The sequence below is a fragment of the Carcharodon carcharias genome, chromosome 16 (assembly GCF_017639515.1).
Source record: "Carcharodon carcharias isolate sCarCar2 chromosome 16, sCarCar2.pri, whole genome shotgun sequence".
In the NCBI taxonomy this organism is placed as follows: domain Eukaryota; kingdom Metazoa; phylum Chordata; class Chondrichthyes; order Lamniformes; family Lamnidae; genus Carcharodon; species Carcharodon carcharias.
Window position 1 is genome coordinate 13,799,701 of NC_054482.1, and position 21,884 is coordinate 13,821,584.

Genomic DNA, 21,884 nt, shown 5'->3' on the forward strand with positions numbered 1-21,884 from the left:
ATGGAAACATGACTGTAATCCATTGGCTGTGAAGCACTGTGGTACAACCAGGGGACATGAAAGGTGCCAGAGAAATGCAAGTTCTTCCCTTTGAACTAGAACAGAAACAGATGAGGCTTGGCTGTGATGACCTTCAACAGTAAAATACTCTACTGGCGTTCAGATGAATGGCCACTGGGGAAAGGCACTGGGAGGACTCAGTGAGTAGCCTCCTTCACTGGAGATTTTAAAGGGATAAACAAAAAGTGAAACAAGTTCCAAAGTTCTTTTACCAGAAAATGCTTAAAGGATTACAAAATATGTTTTGAATTCAGCCTTATTTATAAGAACTTAAAGATTTTACAAGCATTGCTGGTGGGGTGGTTGGAAGAAAATGTTGAAAAAAATAATGCCATGATTTAAATTCCAGTAATAGTTCTTCAGTCTAGGTATCAACTTATATCACAATAAGGCAATGTCCACAACCCCAAACAGGAACAAGCATTCTTTCATAATGAGTGCAATATTATACATTTCAAGAGTTTTTCAATTTAAGAGGTCCCATCTGTCTTATAAAAGTGTTTTTCCAGCATACAGAATTTCATTACCATGTGGTAGGTAAGAATTTAGGGCAAACAAACTATAAAATTTATTGTTCAAAACAAAAAGGGCTCGTTTGTAAAGTGGATTAAAAAATTGGTTGCATGTTACACAGGAATTTTGTGCCTTGGTGAATTATTTGAATGCTTGTTTATATTACTGAACTCTAACTGCAGCTGCATTTCTCTTACCACAACAAAAAGAAATGGGAATGAAATTTGATGGCGCCATGGCTGTTTTTAGGCACTAAACAGGCACTTAAATTCAATATGAAGGGCAAGAGTTGACCGCTCATTATGAGCTGGAAATGCAACCCTACCCCCCACCACCCCCCCCAATTCTTTATAAGCAAGAAAATAGGTGGCCAGGGTTGATCCTGAACACCGAGAACAGGTTTGAGGCCTGAGACTTACTTGAGGCCCTCTGTAAGATTGCATTGCTCTGAATGAGGTTGACATGCTGCCTAACCAGCAGTCTAAATAAAGGAACCCCACTGCAGGTGTCCACCAGGAAGCAACAGATTTAAAATACAAAGATTTCTACCTGATTATGTTTTCTCGTGAGCAAAGACCCATAAGCAGATTGGGTTCTGTATTGCTAATCCATAACCAAAAAGGGACATTTTCCCCCACTCTAAGTTGTGAAATATAGTATGTTTACTTATTCCAAAAATACACTCATAACAAAATGGAAAACCAATTGGAATCCGGATTTTGAATGACAAATGCTTGAGTGTTACCCAGAGGGCAAACTTGACCTGCATTAACTGGGGCATCTAGGAGAAAGTGATGTAAACCATTCAGGGGCATCTCCTGTGAAAATACTAAAAAATGGCTTTAGCGAGCTGACCAAGTGATGTGGCTGAAGAAAATACCTGGATTTCTCTGTGAGGATGTGCGCATGGGTGGTCCAACTTGATTTGTCCTCAGAACATCCCATCCTATCAGGCTTAGCCAAGACTTGTTTAACATAGATGAGGGTACAAAGATGGAACTGCTTTGCTAATCCATCATAACCCAGTAAGTTTTGCAAAAAAAACCACATTTTAAAATATTTGTCACCTGATACAAATTACATGAGCACATTTTTATTTTTATAAAAGATTAAACATGCAGACATTAATGGCTTTCCTCTTCTAGCCTGGCCTTTTTTGAGGAATCATTCTTCTCAATAAAATAATCTGCCAATTCGCGAAGTGCTTTGTAACGGTGGGAGATTGAATTCTTTACGGCTTTGGGCATTTCTGCATATCTGGAGAGATTCAATGAAAGACACAGATCATCATGATGTTATCGGCAAAGCAAATCAGGTAAAATATCCATCCTCAAAATTGAAAAGAAATGCTGGCATTCCAGCAACTTGAAAAATGTTTCAGCACTTACGTCTGATCGAAGCCATCTGGCTGGAAACAAGGATCCCAACCAAAGTTTCTGGGTCCCCGAGGATCGACTATTTTGCCCTATGTGATGGAAAAGATGGAGTCATACAAGTTTAAAAGAAATCACTCATTTCAATCCATGTACTCCCCTCCCATTGACAATTCTCCAGTGCACTTCATTGCCACCCGCAACCTTGCGTCCATCACCATGGTTATGGCTTTTCTTTATTCTTTCATGGGCGTCACTGGCTAGGCCAGCATTTATTGCCCATCCCTAGTTGCCCTTGAGAAGGTGGTGGTGAGCTGCCTTCTTGAACCACTGCAGCCCATGTGGTGTAGGTACACCCACGGTGCTGTTGGGGGCGGGGGGGGAAGTTCCAGGATTTTGACCCAATGACAATGAAGGAACGGTGATATAGCTCCAAGCCAGCACAGTATGTGACTTGGAAGAGAACTTGCAGGTGATGGTGTTCACATGCATCTGCTGTTCTTGTCCTTCTAAGTGGTAGAGGTTGGAGGTTTGGAAGGTGCAGTTGAAGGGGCCTTGGTGAATTGCTGCAGTGCATCTTGTAGATGGTACACACTGCTGCCACTGTGCATCGGTGGTGCAGGGAGTGAATGTTGAAGGTGGTAGATGGAGTGCCCATCAAGAGGGCTGCTTTGTCCTGTATGGTGTCAAGCTTCTTGAGTACAGTTGGAGCTGCAACCATCCAGGCATCAAGAGCATTGCCACTATCTCATCAATTTATTCCTTTCTTCTCTGTAGAGATGACACCTCCTAAACTTGGATTTGTAAATCTGCTCCCAAGCTGGGCTGGGTAGTCCTGCCATCAGAATCCATATTTTGTTAAGTGAAAGGTCAAAAACAATAAATCACTCTGCAATTTTAAAATCCCCATCACTCCCTCCCTCCCTCTCGCCTGAAGCCAGTAATTCAAGATAGGATTTAGGTCTGTATGTGGCAGTAGCCCCTCACCTATTAATTAGTTGTGAATATAGTTGGACCCTTCTGCAGCCATGACCCACAAATGTACACTTCCAGCTGGTATCATTTGATACCAAGCGAGAAAACTTTCCAATGTCACCCTGCCCCTCCCTAGACAAGGAATGCCAAGGCTATTTATTGTATATCCTGATTCCCAACCACAGCTTCAGTCAACTCAGCCTGTGGGTGTTTTTGAATACCACTCCATAAATTGCATTTACCTATAAAGATCCCGACTGCTTTCACTCTTTCCTTTGCAGACAGTTTCACAAACAGAGGGATTAGCACAAGAAATTGACCAGGTAGGCAGAGCAGGCAGGGCCTCAAATTATTCAACAAAAACTGGTTGCCACATTGGAGACACTGTCAGGTCTTTTATGAATGGGTGAACTAAAGCACTGAATGATTGTCACCCAGACTTACCTTGAGATACCCACAAAAGCTAATGTGGCCTATCATTCTCAAGTTCAATAAGCTGCAGCTCTTGAGCAGTGCAAGATGTGACCACAGACCTTCATTATAACTCAGCAACAGGAATAGGCCATTCAGCCCCTTGAGCCTTCAATTAATTCATGGCAGATTTGTACCACTAATCCATTTACCCACATCGGTTCCATTGCTTAATGCCCTTGCTTAACAAACATCTAACAATCTCAGTTTTGAAACTTTCAATTTATAAAGACTCAACAGCTTTTTGGGGAAGAGAGTGAGTTCCAGATGACAGATAGAGTGCTGACCGTGGCACCTTGGAGCAGGAGGCTGTTCAGAGGAGGGGGAAAGAGGAGAGGGGGAGAAAGCACAGTCTATTAGTTGCAGGAGATTCAATTATTAGATGGATGGATAGCATCATTTGTAGGCAGGATCGACAATCCCAAATGGTATACAGACTACCTGGTGCCAGGGGGAGGAACATCTTGAACCAGCTTCAAAAGGTATTGCGGAGGCACCGAAGGTGCACTGGGTGGTGAGGATCCAGTCAGTCATTGTGATTCACTTTGGGACCAGCAACATAGGGAGGACAAGGCAAGAGGTTTTGTTCAATGAGTGCCTGGTGCAAGGAGCTAAATTAAAGAACAGGATCTCAAGGGTTATAGTCTCTGAATTGGGAAGGGGATAAGTCAGTTAGGGAGGTGAACATGTGGCTGAAGAAGCAGTATGGGGAAAGAGGGGTTCCATTTCACGTGACGCCAACACCCGTACTGGGACATGAAGAAACTGCACTGTCGGGACAAGCTTCACCTGAATGGGGCTGGAACCAGGGTTTTGGTGGAAAGGATAGCTGGGCAGTTGCAAGGACTTTAAGCTAGTAAATGGTGGGTGGTGGTGTTGGGGAGGGCTCAAGTGGAGCAGGTAGCATAAATAACAATTCTAAAACAAACAAAACAAAGAGTCAGGAACCAACAGTCAGGAATTGTGCTTTATACACGACAAAGGGAAAAATGAGAAGACGTGAAGTAATTTTAAAAAAATTATTTTTTCATGGGATGTGGGTGTCGCTGGCAAGGCCAGCATTTGTTGCCCATCCCTAATTGCCCTTGAACTGAGTGACTTGCTGGCTGGCTTGCTGTTACGAGTCGCATGTAGGCCAGACCAAGTAAGGATGGCATATTTCCTTATTAATGAACTATATGCGTTTTTCCAATCATTACTGACATTAGCTTTCAATTCCAGATTTATTAATTATTTGAATTTTAATTCCACCAGCTGCCATTTTGGGATTTGAACCATGTCACCAAAACGTTAGTCTGGGCCTCTGGATTACTAGTCCAGTGAATTATCATCACGCTGCCTCCTAATTAAATCAGGAGAGAGAAATAAGAAATTTGTGAGCAGGATGTTGGAACAGAAGGACAAGTTAGTGTGTGTGGCCCAAGTAAAATCTTTTTATACAAATTCACATAGTACAAGGAACAAATTGAATGAATTGCAGGTGCAATTTTAACTTGGAGGGTTATTACATGGTGGCCATTACTAAGACATGTCTGCAGGAAGGTCAGGACTGGGAACTAAATAAACAAGGTTATAAGGTCTTCAGGAAATATAGGGGAAATTATAGAGGAAGAGAAGTTACCTTAGTGATTAACAATTAAATCACTTCAGTGAAAGGAGAGGACATAATGAATGGCAGTGGAGACTTTAGGGGTAGAATAAAGAAATAGAAAAGGATTTAAGACTGTAGTCGGAATTGTACATTGGCACCCCTGCTAGCAGCTACGAAGTGCCGGATTGCATAAATGCAGAGATTAGACATAGAAGTTGCATAGGCAGAATGGTTTTAATGTGGGATTTTAAATTGCGTATAGATTGAGATAAGAGAACAAGCTTTTGTTAGAAAGATAGTGAATTTCTTGTGTATGTTCAGGATCGTTTTCCTGCAACAATATATCCTCAAACCAACAGACACGCCACATTGGATTTAGCAATAAGTAATGAGCCAGATTTAATTAACAGGCTAACGGTGCATGAACATTTATCATAACATGCTCGAGTTCAAAATTGTGTTTGAAAGGGAGAAATGCAAAATAGCTCCCTGAGATTTTAGACTTAAACAAGGCTGACTTCAATGTGATGAGACAGAGAAAGACACCCGCAAGCTGGGCAAATCTGTTAATGGGTAAAATGGCAGATCATTTGTAGGTGTTAAGAAAAGAATGTGAGATACACAACCAGTTTATACCCTAAGGGGCAAGAACTCAAATTCCCAAAAAGAAAAACTGCCATTGATGACTAAAGAGGTCAAGGGCCAACACAAAACAAAGAAAAATCATACAAAAATGCAAAAACGAGCACAGATCCTGGTGACTGCTAGAGATACGAAGAACAAAGAGAACAAAGGTGATAAATCACATCGTAAAAATAGGGAGCATGAAAAGAAACTTGGAAGGAAGATCAGAAATTGATCCTTATTAAAATATTAGGAAAAAAAGGGGTTGTCAGGAGAAATGTGGGTCCCCTTGAAATCTGATAAATGTGATATTGTAAATGAAAATACGGAAATGGGAGGAGACATGTCGAATAATTACTTTGCGTCAGTACAGTGGAGCACACCACAAGGAAACTAATATCGAGTCAATGATGGGAATCCACCAGAAATAATATTAGTAAAATCAGTATTGAAGAAAACAATGTCACTGAAGAGTGACAACTCCCCAGGATCAGATGGCTTTCAGCTCAGAGGTTAAAGGAAGCAGGTGAGAACACTGCAGATGCCCTAACTTTGATCTTTCAAAATTCTCTCAATTTGGGAACTATTTCTCTAGCCTGGAAAACTGTGCATGTGACATCACTGTTTAAGAAAGGTGAGGTGGGGAAACCAGGGTATTATAGACCAGTTAGCTTGACATCTGTTGTCAGGAAATTACTAGAGTCTACATTTAAGGATAGAGTGGCTGAAAAGATCCAAGCTTTCAGTTGACCAGAGAGAGTTAGCGTGGATTTGTAAAGGGTGCGTCATGTCTGACGAGCTTGAAGAGGTGACCAAAATCATGGGTTGGGAAACATTCATGGACATTATTTATATTAAATACCTTCCATAAGGTATTTGTTAAAGTTCCTCATATGTGACTGCTAGCCAAAGATGAAGCTTATGGAATTAAAAACAAATGACTGATCTGGTTAGCAAATTGGCTGAACACTAGCAGATAGAATAGGGATAATGGGCACGCACTCTAATTGGCAAGGTGTGACAAGCGGTGTCCTGCAATGATCTGTGTTGGGGCCTCAACTGTTCACCATATTTATTAACAACTTAGATAATGGGATAGAAAGTCACAGATCCAAATTTGGCAGTGATACAAAGATAGGTGATATTACTAGCTGTGTAGAGGAAGCATAACATGATAAAGAGATATTAAATGATTAAGTTAAGGGGCAAAACTGTGGCAAATGGATTTTAATGCAGGCAACTGAGAGGTAATCCACTTTGGGCCGAAAAGGATAGAATAGAGTACTCCATAAAAGCTGAAAAGCTAGAAAAAGTGGAGCTTCAAAAAGACTTGTAGGTCCATTGATGATTAAAGTGTCCTGGACAGGTACAAAAAAAAAATCAAAATGTCATGCTAGCAGATTAGAATACAAAGGGGTAGAAATTTTGCTATAGCTATATAAAGCCTTAGTTAGATCATATTTGAAGTACTTGGAGCAGTGTTAGGCATCATACCATAGGAAGGATAAATTGGCCTTGGAGGGAGTGCAGTGTAGATTTACCAAAATTATGCCTGGACTCCAAGGATTAAATTATGAGAGGTTACAAACTGGGGTTGTATTCCTTGGAATTTAGAAGGCAAAGGCACAACTTGATTGAAATTTTTAAGATGTTAAGGAGAACTGATGAGGGTAAGTAGATAGAAACTATTTCTGGGATCGGGAGTCTATGGACTGAGGGCCATAGTCTAAATATTAGAGCCAGACCTTTCATGAACAAAATTAGGAAATACTTCTATGGCAATTGGTGCGAGATCAATTATTAATTTAAAATCTGAGACCGAGATTTTTGTTATCCAAAGGTAATAAGAGACATGTGCAATAGAGTTAGGTCACAAATCAGCCTTGATCGGATTGAATGGTGGAACAGGCTCGGAGCCCAAACTCATGTTCCTACGTTCCTCTGATGCCTAGCTGCCAAGAAGCAAGGTTTACATTTATATTAGCACCTTTCATGGCCTTAGGATGTCCTAAAGCAGTTTACAGCTAATGAAATACTTTTGAAGTGTACTCAACGTTGTTGGAAATGCAGTCAATTTGCGCAGCTAATAAGAAAATTGGCCCAAATGTCATCCAACTGCAGGTACTTACGACATGGACAAAAATCCACAGGCTTATGAACAGTTGCTGGCAGCCATGGTTCAGTTGGTAGCCCTTGTTTCTGAGTCACAAGGTTCTGGGTTCAAGTCCCACTCCAAGACTTGAGCACAAAAATCAAAGCTGATACATAGCACAGTACTGAGGGGCTCCTCAAAGGCTTTGGCTGAGACATTAAACTGAGGCCCCACCTGCCTCCTTGGGTGAATGGAAACGATCCCATGGCACTATTTCAAAGGGAGTTATCCCCAGTGTCCTGGTCAATAGTTAACCTTCAATCGACATCACAAAAACATATTACCTGGTCATTATCACATTGCTTTTGGCGGGAGCTTTCTGTGCACAAATAGGTTGCCATACTTGCTACATTACAACAACAATGACACTTCGTAAGTACTTTATTGGCTACAAAGTGCTTTAGAAAGTTCTGTGGTCATGTCACATTCTATAAAAATTCAAGTTCCTTGTTATTCACTCAATACAGACCAATAAGTATCCCAATTTTGCAAGTGGCTGTTGTTGTGGGAAGAGGAATGGGATCACTCACAGACTATTGCATGGCTTCTTTGTAAATACATACCGGAGTTTTCCCTCGAAATAGCTTCACTGGGTCTTTTGGGTTTCCTGTGCTGTATGCAAAGGTACAGAGTGCATACGCTGATTTGTCTTCAAAGCCTGCTAACATCTTATACAAACCTGGAAAGAGAAACACAAGAGTGAGGCAAATTAACAACAGGTGTATTTTTGTGTGACCTCAGTAAAATGTGGATGTCCTGATGCGTCAATACTAATGACCCGCATTCTTCCTACAGCTGGAGAGTAGAATATCCTCTGCTACAAGATTTATTTATGATTTGGATTAATGTTGCTGTTTGACTGAATGAAAGGTGATGTCTTTCTGTCTTTCTATTTTTAATATTCAAAATTATGTTCAAAGGCATGTTCAAAATTATGAGGGGTTTTGATAGAGGAGATATGGGGAGACTGTTTGCACTCGTAGAAGAATCAGTAACCAGAAGACATGCATTAAACATAATGGGCAAAAAATCCAAGGGAAAGTAAGAAGTTTTAGTTATGCAGTCAGTTATGATGATCTTGAATGCACTGCCTAAAAGGGTTGCAGAAGCAGATTCTTTAACAACTTTCAAAAGGGAAATGGATATATTCATATATGTGAATGAATGGGGAGATGTGGGATTTGAACCCATGTCCCCAAAGCATTAGCCATTAGCCAAAGCTAATGCTTTGGGACATGGATTTAAATTCCGCATGGCAGCTGTTGGAATTTGAATTCAATTAATAAATGGAATATAAAGTTAGACTCTGTAATGGTGACCATAAAACTATCATTGATTGTCACAGTAACCCATCTGGTTCACTAACATCCTTTAGGGAAGGAGATTTGCCATCCTCACCTGGTCTGGCCTACATTTGACTCCAGACCCACAGCAATGTGAGTAACATTTAACTGCCTTCTGAAATGACCTAGCAAGCCACTCAGTTCAAGGGCAATTAGGGATGGGCAACAAATACTGGCCTTGCCAGTGACAACCATATCCCATGAAAGAATGAATAAAAACATTTTATAGACATTAATCATGCACACACACACACACACACACACACATAAAGGAAACATTTGCAGATCTAAGGGGAAAGAGTGTGGGAGTAGAATTAATTTGTAGCTCTTTCGGTGTGCTGGCACAGGCACAGTGGCCTGAATAGCTCCTCCTGTGCTGTATGATTCTATTTATTTGTCTTCTCTAGTTCTCATGCACAGTACTCACTCCAGAGGGTGGGCTGGCAACCTGTACCCAAGTTCTTATATGTCCATCAGTAGTCTCACTTCCCCATCTCTGCACTATTACTGTCAGTTAAAATTAGAGAATCATTGAAATCCACAGCACAGAGGGAGGACATTTGGTCCATTGTGCCTGTGCCAACCAAGAAAGAACGATCCAAAATAATCCCACTTCCCAGCTCAGTCCGTAACCTGTAGGTTGTGGCACTTAAATGCATATCCAAGTACTTTTTTCTAAAATGTAAATGAGAGTTTCTATCTGTACCACCCTTTCAGGTAGTGAGTTCCAACCCCCAACCACCCTCTGGTGAAACAATTAATCCTCAATTTCCCTGCTACCAATCACTTTAAACCTGGTTACTGAACTCTCTCCTAATGGAAATAGGTCCTTCCTAGGCCCCTCATAATCCGATACACCTGAATTAAATCTCCCCTCAGCCTCCTTTATTCTAAAAGAAAACAACGCCAGCGTATCCAATCCTTCCCCTCATAGCTACAATTCTCGACTCCTGGTAAATTCCTTGTAAATCTCCTCTGTACCCTCTCCTGTGCAATCACATTCTTCCAGTAATGCAGGGACCAGAAATGTACACAGTACTCTAGCTGTGGCTCAACTAGTGTTTTACACAGTTCTAGCATAACCTGTCTCCTATTTTCCTTTATCAGCTGAGATATAGAATTCATCACATATGCTCTTTTGACCACCTTATCCACCTGTCCTGTGACCTTCAAGAATCTACAGACATGCACACCAAGGCTTCTTGATTCCTTGAATTCAGAGGTTCCTACCAGTTATTGTATATACCCTTGCCATTCCTGAGCCTGTTCCACTGTTCAATGAGGTCAAGGCTGATCTGTGACCTAACTCCACATCCCCACCTTTGCACCATGTCCCTTAATAAGTTTGGATAACAAAAATCTCAGTCTTAGATTTAAAATTGATAACTGATCTAGCACCAATTGCCATTTGCAGAAGAGAGTTCCAAACTGCCACCAGTCTTTGCATGTAAAAATGTTTCCTAATTTTGTTCCTGAAAGGTCTGGCTCTAATACTTAGACTATGTCCCTCAATTATGTTTGACCTATTTAAATGCATTACTTCACATTTCTATGGATTGAATTCCATTTGTCACTTTTCTGCCCACCTGACCAGTCCATTGATATCTTCCTGCAATCTACAGCTTTCTCACTCTCAATCATATAACCGATTTTGGTGCTCACTGCAAACCTTTTAATCGTGCCCCACACAGTTTAGGCTAAATCACAATCGATATCATGAAAAGCAATTTAGCATATCCCTTAACATCACAGCACAGAAACCACCTCCTATCTATTCCATAAAGCAGCACTCTGGATCAGCACTGTGTCACCACATTGTTGTCACAGTGGAATCACTGCTCCGAGACACAACTTGCTTTGCATCCCCCCCATCACCACCCCCTCTATTTTCTCACTGCACACCACCCGCCAGCCTCCCACTATGAGGGGAATTGTTTCATTTATTAGTAGCTTGGCCAGATGTTGGGGAAAAACTCTCACAATGAAGACAAGCTGACAACCAATACTGGGAATCAAATTCACCCTCTTGACAACAAGAGTAGAGTTATATTACTAAACCTATTGGCCTGCAGTTAACATTTCTGAATAAATTAATAAAACATGAAAGTCAAAGGAAAGTTTAATGCAAATTTAATTTACTGATTTATTTTTATGCCACACCAACACATCAAGCGACAATTTTTCTTTCCTTAGTTTGCTCCCAAATGGCAGTGACTGATTCTGGCAGCTCCCCTTGTACCTTGCCCCGCTTCATTAACAATCCTGGACAATGAACATCAGCAGTCCATTCAACTGTGAGGGCATTGTTATAAAGTTTGGCTCTGCCCACATTAACATATTAGAGAGCATTCAAGATCATGAATCTTAGTTGATTTTATCTTTCCTGGTGCTTTCTAACCCAGGGATCTGGATGCCAGCTGTAACTCAGTCAGCATTAGCTCAGCGAAACCAGCTGTTACCAGGGATTGAATCAGGTGCCTTTCCGAGTCCGTGCTGCTGATTATCACAATGCAACTGGGGGGTGCGGCGCACAGGGGTTATTATTCAGCTAATCTGTAGGGCATACACTTTTTGATGCATGAGTTTGACAGCAATGAACTGTTGAGTTTTCATCAATTGAACAAGTCAAAACTGAGTTTGCTAGATATTTGCTTGATAAGGCTATTGAGGGATATGGAACCAAGATGGGTAAATGGACATAAGCTACAGGCCAGCCATGACCCATTTAATTGGTGGAACAGGCTTGAGGGCTGAGTAGCCTACTCCTGCTTCTTACAAAGCTCAATCAAGCTTATGATCCATTGCATTAAAACAGAACCATGAAGCACAAGAGTTTAACCATTGTATTCTTTATAAGCTTGAGACCAGAAGGTCATGGCTTCCCAGATCAACAGTCAGTCATCCAAATCCACTTCAATTACTCCTCCATCAGTATATGGGAATTATGCCAATCTATTGAGGAATTATTCAGAGTAGCTGGCATACTTGACTTGAATCACACCTCTTGTAAGCTGTTATGGAGTGACATGGCTGGCCATAATGGAACAGACCATCTCGCACCTGGTAGGAGGAGGAAGTCTGCTGGCAATTTGTCTGGAAAAATATACAGGGGAGAGAGAAAGGAGAAACTCAAAAACAAACCACTATCCCTCAATATATTTTAGCCATATACTGCCCAGTACAGGAGTACCCAGACTCTCTTTAGTCCAAAATCCCACTGCAGACAACATACAATGTAAACTTTTAAGCTATAACTCTCATAAACAATTGGTTATTTTATATGTAAATCCCTCAATGTGATCTCAACCTGCTTGTCACTCCCAGATGTCAATTATCTACCATACAAGTGGCCAAAGGTTTTTCATTTATATCTTCTACTCGCCATTTTTATGGTACCTTGCCATTTTTATGACTGTTAACTTCCTACTGCCCTATGTCACAGTGCTTATCCTAAATGCAGCACTGCCCACAGAATACCTCTAGCAAATCGACAAAAAACTTGACATTCAATGCGACACACACACACTATTACAAATTGAAATGGAATTGGGGTAGTATATTGGCATGGATTAAGGGCTGGATAACAGACAGAAAACAATAGTGATAAATGGGCCATTTTTGGATCAACAGGATGGAATTAGTGGAATGCTGCAAGCATCAGCTATTTACAATCTATATTAATGAACCAGATGAGGGGATTGAGCATGTGTATCCAATTTTGCTGACAATACAGAGCTGGGTGGGAAAGTGAGCTTTGAGGAGGTCACAAAAAGGCTCCAAAGGGATATAGACTGGTTAAGATGATTGGGCAAGAAGATGGAAGATGGAGCATGATGTGGGGAGGAGGGAAATTTTACACTTTGGTGGCGAAAATGGAAAAGTAGATTTTTTTTAAAAAAGGGTTAGACTAGTAAATGTTGGTACTCAATGATTAGTGTAAAAGCACTCCCAAATCTAAGTTAATATGCAGATATAGCAAGCAAATGGTATGTTAGCCTTTATTGCAAAGGGGTTGAAGTTTAAGAATAAAGAAGTATTGCTGCAATTGTCTGGTGAGACCACATCTGGAATAGTGTGTACAGATTAAGACTCCATGCTCAAGGAGGGATGGTATGTGACAAAGATTTGCTGGATTGATTCCAGGGATGATAGCATTGACTTTTGAGGACAGACTAGAGTAGAATTGGCTCATATTCTCTGGAGTTTAGAACGATAAGTTCATTTTTGAGAAGATTCCACAGTGTAGATGCCGAGGAGCTTTTTTGCCTGGCTCGATTGTCTAGAACTAGAGGTCATAGTCACTGGATAAGGGGTCAGCCATTTAGGACTGTTATTGGAGAAATTTCTTCACTCAGTGGGTTGTGGATCGTTGGAATTCTCTGAGGGTACTCAGTTGTTCAGTATATTCAAGACTCTGATCAATTGATTTTTGGGTATTAAGGTAATCAAGAAATTTGGAGATAAGGCAGCAAAGTGGAATTATGTAGAAGCTCATTCATAATCTTACTGTATGGTGGAGCAGAAGAGAATGCCCACTCCTCCTATGTATGTTCCTATTTTTCATCATACCTATAAAGGTTCTCTAGCTTTGAATCTATTGTGCTTGAATTAGTATCACTTTTCAGCATTTAACACTTGTTTGCACTTGGAATTTTCATACAGAAGGTTTAAAAACTGTTTGCAAAGAATTAAACAACCCTTCATTATGAGGAAGATCATCACCCCTCCACACCCTCAAAGTATTGAATCCTGCAGGGTTTACTGGATAAAGAACCGAGCAGGAATGCTGGTTAGTCCTGTTCTCTCTAGACCAAGGGGCCAAGGACAATTAACCATGAAATTCTGTGGACTTAAAATTGCTGAAAAAAATAAATGGTGTGAACAAGACATAGCATTATTGTGAAAAATCAGTCAGCAGTGAGTGACGAGGAAGAGATACTCCGTGAATTGTGAATTGCCACAGGCTCCTGGACCACTTGAGCTGCTCTGCCATTAGCTTTACAAAAACAGCATCTTGCCCTCACCCCCTCTGTGAATTTCCTGTAGTTGCTGCATTTGCATATTAATTGCCCATCAATCTCGCCAGAGAAAATGAAGTCTAGTAGTTAACAGTGTAAATACCTTTCAACAATGATAATTGTTAATGATTGCCAACCAACCACTTCTCCAGAAAGTGAACAATTAGGTGTGGGGTCTCATTCTTTCATGTTCCCATTTTGAATTTTTGTCCCGATTCTTCCAATATGGGGAGAGGCCTCCGACTCAACTTACGTCACTGATGTGCCTCAGATGAGGCACTCCCGACATACGCACATCTGTGATACTTACGTGGGAAGTTTAAAAGTTTAGATTGCTGATTTTACCCTGCCAGGACTGCTCTGTTATTCCAATGAGAGTGGGATCAAATGGCCAGAACTCGAGTTGTCGGCGTTATACTTACCCTAGTTTTAAACAAATTTATTGAAGAGATTTTCATAACAGGTATAAAACCAGCGTAACTCTAGCCAAAAAGCTGGAGTGCCAAAAGTACTCTAGAATTCACAGCAATATTCAACGTCCCCTCCCTCTCACCCCCGACAATGTTAACACCCCCAACTCCTTCTCACCCGGCAACATTCACCAGCCCCTACCTGGACAGTGCTCACCCACTCCTGCATCCATTCTCCTGACACACTTTCCGGAATCCCTGGCTCTTATCCAGCCAATGTTGGGAGAGCCGGGGGGGGGGGGAGGCGGCGGACGGAGATGGGCAGTAAGCATTTTCATGTTTCCTTGGGGCAAGGGAGATTGGAGAACACCGTCAGGGGTAAAAAAGGTGGGGGTGAGGAGGGGGTTAGCACTGTCAGCGGGGTGAGGCTATGCAGTTTGAGGTTGACAGCTCCGCTCAAAACACTAAGTCAATAAACTGCAGACAGACCTTAAGGGGTGGGTCTTCAGGTCATGATGAGAAAAGGGGGTGTGGCTGCACCGCAATTACATCTGACAATTTGCCTCCTGACTTCGCTGAACCGCCATTGGAAGGTGTAAAGGCTCCAGTGTAAAATGGTAAGTGGGCAGATTAAAATCAGAGTCCACATCGGACGCATCCTCTGCAACACTGACTGAAAGATCTGGGCCTACAGTTTTTCTCTCGTTTCTCTCTCAATCTCATTTTTCTTTCCCTCTCTATTTTCCTTTCTGTACCTGATTGACATTGAGTACACCTACCCTAATTCACCTTAGTCCTTCCTCAAATCTCTCATCTCATTGGTTAAGGGGAGAGACGATTGAACCCATCCTAATCGCCATGGGTAATAATTTCAATGTGTCATCATCTCATATTGCCACCCCCCCCACCTTGCACTCATTACTATATGTTTGTATAATTTACAGAAAATTAAGGCTTCAAACTACTGCTTTTAAAGTGTTAAAATCACTAACCTTCAGGATGCAACTTTTCCAGGAACCATTTTCTAGAAGAGAATAGAAAAATAAAATTTAGAAACTGTATGTCGCAGGCACCTGCACTTACATAACCTGCGTGAAGTCAGGGGCCCCAAGCCGTCAAATATCAGAACAGTTTCAAGCTTTCCCCATTCTAAACCCCACAGCTTTCACAAGGGAAATGGAATCTGTTCAACTTTTGGAGGACCGCTTCCCCATTTTGCAAGCATTAGTGTGTAGTCATCTCCTTGTTCCCACTCACGGGCAATCTGGGTATGTTCCCTTAAAGAATTTGAGCCTTTGAGATCAATAGATTTCTGTTTGCAAAGGGAGACATGATGCTAATGTGGTAAACAGAGCAGAGGTACAGGTCAGCAATGATCAAAATGATTAAAAAAAACTCTGCACACACTCAAATCTGCAGAGACACAGGAATCAGTGGATGCATCAGGCCCATTTTTCCATCACTGCTGCCTTATGTATCCAGTATTTCCAGCTTTCTTTTTGTTTTTTCTTCCAACCCTCTTTTGAGTTAACAGGTCTCAGTCAGGTAGTACAATTGGTCACAGTGGTCTGAGGTTAGAGATTGAAACCTTCCCCCATTCACCACCACAGCCCACCCCCCTCTTCATAAAAAGTGTTCTTGCTCTCAATCATTGCACAGTGACCTATGCTAGAAGGGGCACATACATGGACAAACCAGGATGGGAGTTCATCACGATATCACCTACAAAGCGAATTGGCATAGAGCAACTAAGATTAGGGAGTTGAATGCATGACTTAAAAGATTGTGTGGGAAGAATGGGTTTTGACTCATGGGGCACTGGCACCAGTACTGGGGAAAATGGTAGCTATATCGTTAGGATGGTCTTCACCTGAACCATAATTGGCCCAATGTTCTGGCATGGTTTTAGGATGGTAGAGAGGGCTTTAATCTAAATAATGGTGGGGGGGGCGGGGGGGCCAAAAGGATTATTTGAAGGAGGTTTGGTAACTTAAAGGGAAAGGAGAAAGCAATGGAGCAAGGTAGCATTATGGGCAATGATAATTAGAATGTGGCAGGAAGGAACAGGCATATGGTGCACCAGCAGATAAGGCCAGTGTTTGCAAAAATAATAAAAAGACAGAATTAAAGGCTCTATATCTGAACACTAGTGGCATTCATAACAAATCTGTTGAATTGTCAACACAAATAGAAATAAATATCTATGACTTAAAAGCCTTTACAGAGATGTGGCTGCAAGATGATCAGGTTGGGACCTGAATATTTGAAGATACTTGACATTTCGGAAGGATAGGAAGCTAGGAAAAGGTGGCGGGGTAGCTCTGTTAATTAAGGATGACATTAGTACAATAGTGCGAGATGACTTCAGTTTTAAACATCAAGATGTAGAATCAGTTTGGGTAGAGATCAGAATAGCAAAGGAACAAAATCACTGGTGGGAGTAGTTTATAGTTCCCCTAATAATAGCTATACAGTAGGACAGAGTATAAGGGAAGAAACAATGGGAGCTTGTAAGAAAGGTACCACAATAATCATGGGTGATTTGAATCTACATGTAGACTGGACAAACCAGATTGGCAAAGGTAGCCTGGAAGATGAGTTCATAGAGTGAGAATAGGACAATTTCTTAGAGCAGCACATTCTAGAGCCAACCAGAGAGCAGACTTTTCTAGACCTGGTAATGTGCAATCAGACAGGATTAATAAATGACCTCATAGTAAAGGAATCTCTAGGTAGCAGTGATCATAACACGATGGAATTTTGCATTCATGTGAGGTTGAGTAGTCCAGGGCTAAGACTAGTGTTTATGAAATTAAATAAAGGCAATTACAAGGGTATGAAGACAGAGCTGGCTAAAGTGAACTGTGAAATTAGGTTAAAGGGTGGCAGGCATTTAAGGAGATATTTCATAACTCTCAGCAAAGATTCAAACCAGTGAGTAAGCAAGAGTCTAGGAGAAGGATGCACCATCGTGGCTAACTAAGGTAGTTAAAGATAGTAACAAATTGAAAGAAAAAGCATATGATTATGAGAAGATTAGTGGTATGGTCAGAAGATTGGACAGAATTTAAAAAACAGCAAAGAATGACTGAAAAGAAAAGAGGGAGAAATTAGAGTATGAGAGAAAGGTAGCTATAAATATGAAAATAGATGGTAAGAGTTTCTACAAGTATTTAAAAAGGACAAGATTAACTAAAGTGAGCACTGATCCTCTAGAAAGTCTGGGGAATTAATAATGGGAAATAAGGAAATGGCAGAAGTGTTGATCAGATATTTTGTGTCTGTCTTCACTGTGGAAGACAACTAACATCCTAGAAATACTTGTAAATCAAGAGACGAAAGGAAGGGAAAAAGTTAAAACAATTGCAATCACCAGGGTAAGGGTACTGAGAAAGCTATTAGAACTAAAGGCTGACAAGTCCCCAGGACCAGGTGGCCTGCATCCTGAGGTTTTACAAGAAGTGACAGCTGAGATAGTGGATGCACTGGTTGTAATTTTCCAAATTTCTCTAGATTTTGTAAAGATTTCATTAGATTGGAAAATAGCAAAGAGGATTCCTCTATTCAGGAAAGGAGGGAAACAGGAAGTGGGAAGCTACAGATCAGTTAGCCTTACATCTGTCATAATTGTGTTAGAAGCTGTTCAAAGAAGGTTACTTGACTGATTCCTGGGATGGGCGGGTTAACTTATGAGAAAAGGTTGGACAGATTGGGTCCGTATCCATTGGAGTTTAGAAGAATGAGAGTGATCTTATTGAAACATAAGATCCCCAGGGGGCTTGTCAGGTTGGATGCTGAGAGGATGTCTTCCCTTGTGGGGGAATCTAGAACTAGGGGGCACAGTTTAAAAATACGGGGTCTCCTGTTTAAGATGGAGATGAGGAGAATTTTTTTTCTCTCAGTGAGTTGTTAGTCTTTGGAATTCTCTTCCCCATGGAGCAAAGAAGGCAGGGTCATTGAATACTCTTAAGGCTGAGTTAGGTAAATTCTTGATTAACAGGTAAGTCAAAGGTCATAGGGGGTAGATAGGTCAGTAGAGTTGAGGCCACAATCAAATCAGCTATGATATCATTAAATGGCAGAGCAGGCTTGATGGGCCAAATGGCCCACTCTGCTCCTAGTTCATATTCATGTACGTACGTCTGCCAACACTTATCAAGGTTTGTGTGTGAAGATTTATTGTTTGGGTGAGATACTGAAAGACAATCATGGAACCATATCACACTGAGAATCAACGTCTCCAGGATCGAACTCAGGAAAACTGGCATATGTAAACTGTGGATCATAGTCCTTTGCATCAGAAACCTGGATCTATTTAAAAGAGGTTTACAAGGGTTTTGAGTGTCGACAATGTTTTATCATTAAATGATATCACCTCAAGCAATCTTAAATTCGTTCTTCTGTAACTAGCATCAGTAAAAGTGACCATGGAGCTGTTTGATTGTCATAAAACCCAAATTGTTCACCAGTTCATCAATGCCCATTCTCTTAGGGAAGGAAAGTCTGGGTTCAACTCCACTCCCCCTCCTCCTGCTTTTGGGACTTGAGTACATAATCCAGGCTAACGTTCCAGTGCAGTACTGAGTGTTGCACTGCCATGATGTGGTCTTTCAGGTGAGATGATAAACCAAGGTCTCACCCAATACTTCAGGTGGGCATGAAAGATCCTAAAACATTATTCAGAGTAGAGATTAAGTCTCTCAAATCACCTCCAAAACACATCATAACTGGCATTTACATAATTTTTGTTTGTGATTGCTGTGCTTTCCTACATAACAGAGACTGCACTTCAAGGGCTACGCAGCGATTCAAAACCTCTTGAAGCATCTATAACAGTACTTTATAAATACAATTGGCCTCCATTCTAAACTATTCTTGGCCCTGAGATTTCTCAACCTATACCTGTGTTCTTAAAGTTGACTATAGATTGCTGTACATGAGGATTTAATTTAAATCTTGAGTGGCAGGTTCAGGAAAATTACTTCCTAACAATTGGGAATTAGGTTTTGCGATATAAAGGAAAAGCATAATGAGATTAATACAATAACATCACTGGTCTTATTTAAAAAACAATCAATGTTTTAAGCAAAATGTTCAAAATAACAGACTACAATTGACTTAATAGGGAAACCAGCAGCTCTCAAAATAAAATCAGAAAATATAGAAAATGCACAGTAGGTATGTCAGTGTGTGAAGACAGAAGACAAGTTCTGATATTGTGGATGCTTACTACAGCTCTGAGCTGAAGTCCACACATGTTACTTGACAGGCTGGTTTGATTTCAGTTTATCCTCTAGGAAGAACACAATCCTTTCAACTGGGTTTAAATTCTACCAACCAGACAGCAGGAAATGCTCTTGCTTTTAGTCTCTCAGCAACAGTTCCAAGTGACATGTGTTTGATGATCTTAAATTCTTGTCCAAAGGTTGAACCAAAGAAATTTAGAGTGCAGAAGGAAGCCATTTGGCCCACTGGGTGTTTTCCAGACAGCAATCGAAAGCTGGCCCTACTGCCCTGCTCTCTCCTTGTGGCTTTGTATCCGCTTCCAATTTTTATCCATTTTTTCCCTCAAAAGATATAACAATCTCAGCCCTCAACTATTTTGTGACAAAGCATTCCATGCTCCACAATCTGGACAAAAAATGGAATCTCAGTTTCTCTCCTCATTGAGAATCATTTTAATTTGGTGACCTCCCTCATCACTGACCCTCCAAAACACAGGATATTGTCCTTGTCGTTTGACCATTTTCCAAACCCTTCATGATTTTAAATCTCTTTAATCTTCAATGCTCAGGCTGAATAGTCCCTGTATTTCATGTTTCTGCTCGTAAGTCACAACACTCAATTTTCCATCTGTGATCTTATCCTGGTGAATTTGTATGCTGACTGTGATTTCAATGTCCTTTGTACAATAGGGCAACTGAAACTGCATTCTGTACACCAGCTGTAACTGAACCATTGTCCTGCACGAGTTTACCATTATCCTCAATTATATAACCTAAACTCTGTGGCTCCTTTTATGGCTTTATGCCCTACAGTGGTTACCGTCAGGGGTTCTTTATATTCATATGCAACCGTCAAAATTTAATTTGCATACTTCCATTCCATTTTTTCCTATCAAATTACATTACCTCACACACCTTGTATTAAATTTCCACTGGCACTTTTGAGTCTATTCTACTAACTCAAAGCCAGGGCAGCATTTCCTGCTCAGCTCAGATTAGATTTAAACCCACTACTTTTGTGCTGTCAGTAAATGTGCCCCCAGCAGCGTGCTCTGGATGCACCACTCCCAACCGAATCAGAGTAATATCCATCAGTCAGAACTCTGCCCACTATTCAACTTTCTATACACAACCACATCTCATTATACATGAGGTTTTGTAACAAATTTCATAAAAATTCATTGAAAAACCTTTGAAAATCCATATACACGTCCATTGCATTGACCATCTAGCCAATCACCTCAAAAAAAATTCAAAAATTCTCTCAAATGTGACTTTAACTTAACATTCCTATCGGCTGTCCTTGATGAGCCCTGGCATCTCTTCATGCTTAATTTTGAATTATGGATTCCAAGAGTTTGCCCATAACTGATATTAGACTAATTGGTCTGGAGTTGCACAATTATCCTTCTTGAACAGAGCATTGGCTGCTCTCCCACTTCACAACATAATTTGCCTGTTCATAGAGGGTTAAAAAATTTCAGCCAAAGCCTCTGCTATGCCCCTAGTGACTGCTTTTCTCAGCTCGGTTGGGTACTATCACGACTGAGTGATTACTTACTTTGAATTCAGCCCTGCTGCAGAGACACTTCCTTGTCTATAGTCACCTCCAACCTTAGCACCACATTGTCCGGTAGTACGCTTAGTGTCAATTCAACCATTTTTAAAACTGATGCAAATATTTAATAGCTCCGTTGTAACTTCATCCTCTATAACTACATTTCCCCCCCCCCCCCACGTCCTCAAGGTAGTCCCACCCTCTCCAATTGTTTTGATAAAAACTGACCTATATTAGTGACTTAAGCAAAGAGATAGAGAGTAAAATATCTAAGTTTGCTGACAATACAAAGCCAGCTGGGAGTGGAAGCTGTGAGGAGGACACAAAGAGGCTGCAAAGGAATATAGACAGGTTAAGTGAGTGGGCAACAAGGTGGCAGATGGAGGATAATGTGGAGAATTGTGAGGTTATTCACTTTGGTCAAAAGAATAGAAAAGCATAATATTTTTCAAAAGGTATGAAACTTGCAAATGTTATGTTCAGACGTGCTTGGGAGTGCTCATACAAGGAACACAATGTTCTGTTGCAGGTATAACACGCAATTAGGAAGGAAATGGCATCTTGGCCTTTT

At 40.9% G+C, this 21,884-nt stretch overlaps 1 protein-coding gene across 1 annotated transcript in view; it reads right to left on the minus strand.

Moving 5' to 3' along the window:
- Positions 1 to 302: 302 nt before the first annotated feature.
- itpa (inosine triphosphatase (nucleoside triphosphate pyrophosphatase)) overlaps positions 303 to 21,884 on the minus strand; it is a 41,241-nt gene continuing 19,659 nt past the window's right edge. Inside the window, exons 5-8 of the mRNA XM_041208883.1 lie at positions 15,523 to 15,554; positions 8,323 to 8,438; positions 1,962 to 2,038; positions 303 to 1,830 (exon numbers count right to left, since the gene is read on the minus strand). Coding sequence (XP_041064817.1) covers positions 1,698 to 1,830; positions 1,962 to 2,038; positions 8,323 to 8,438; positions 15,523 to 15,554 — 358 coding nt within the window. The 3' untranslated portion in view covers positions 303 to 1,697. The remainder of the gene's footprint in view (positions 1,831 to 1,961; positions 2,039 to 8,322; positions 8,439 to 15,522; positions 15,555 to 21,884) is intronic.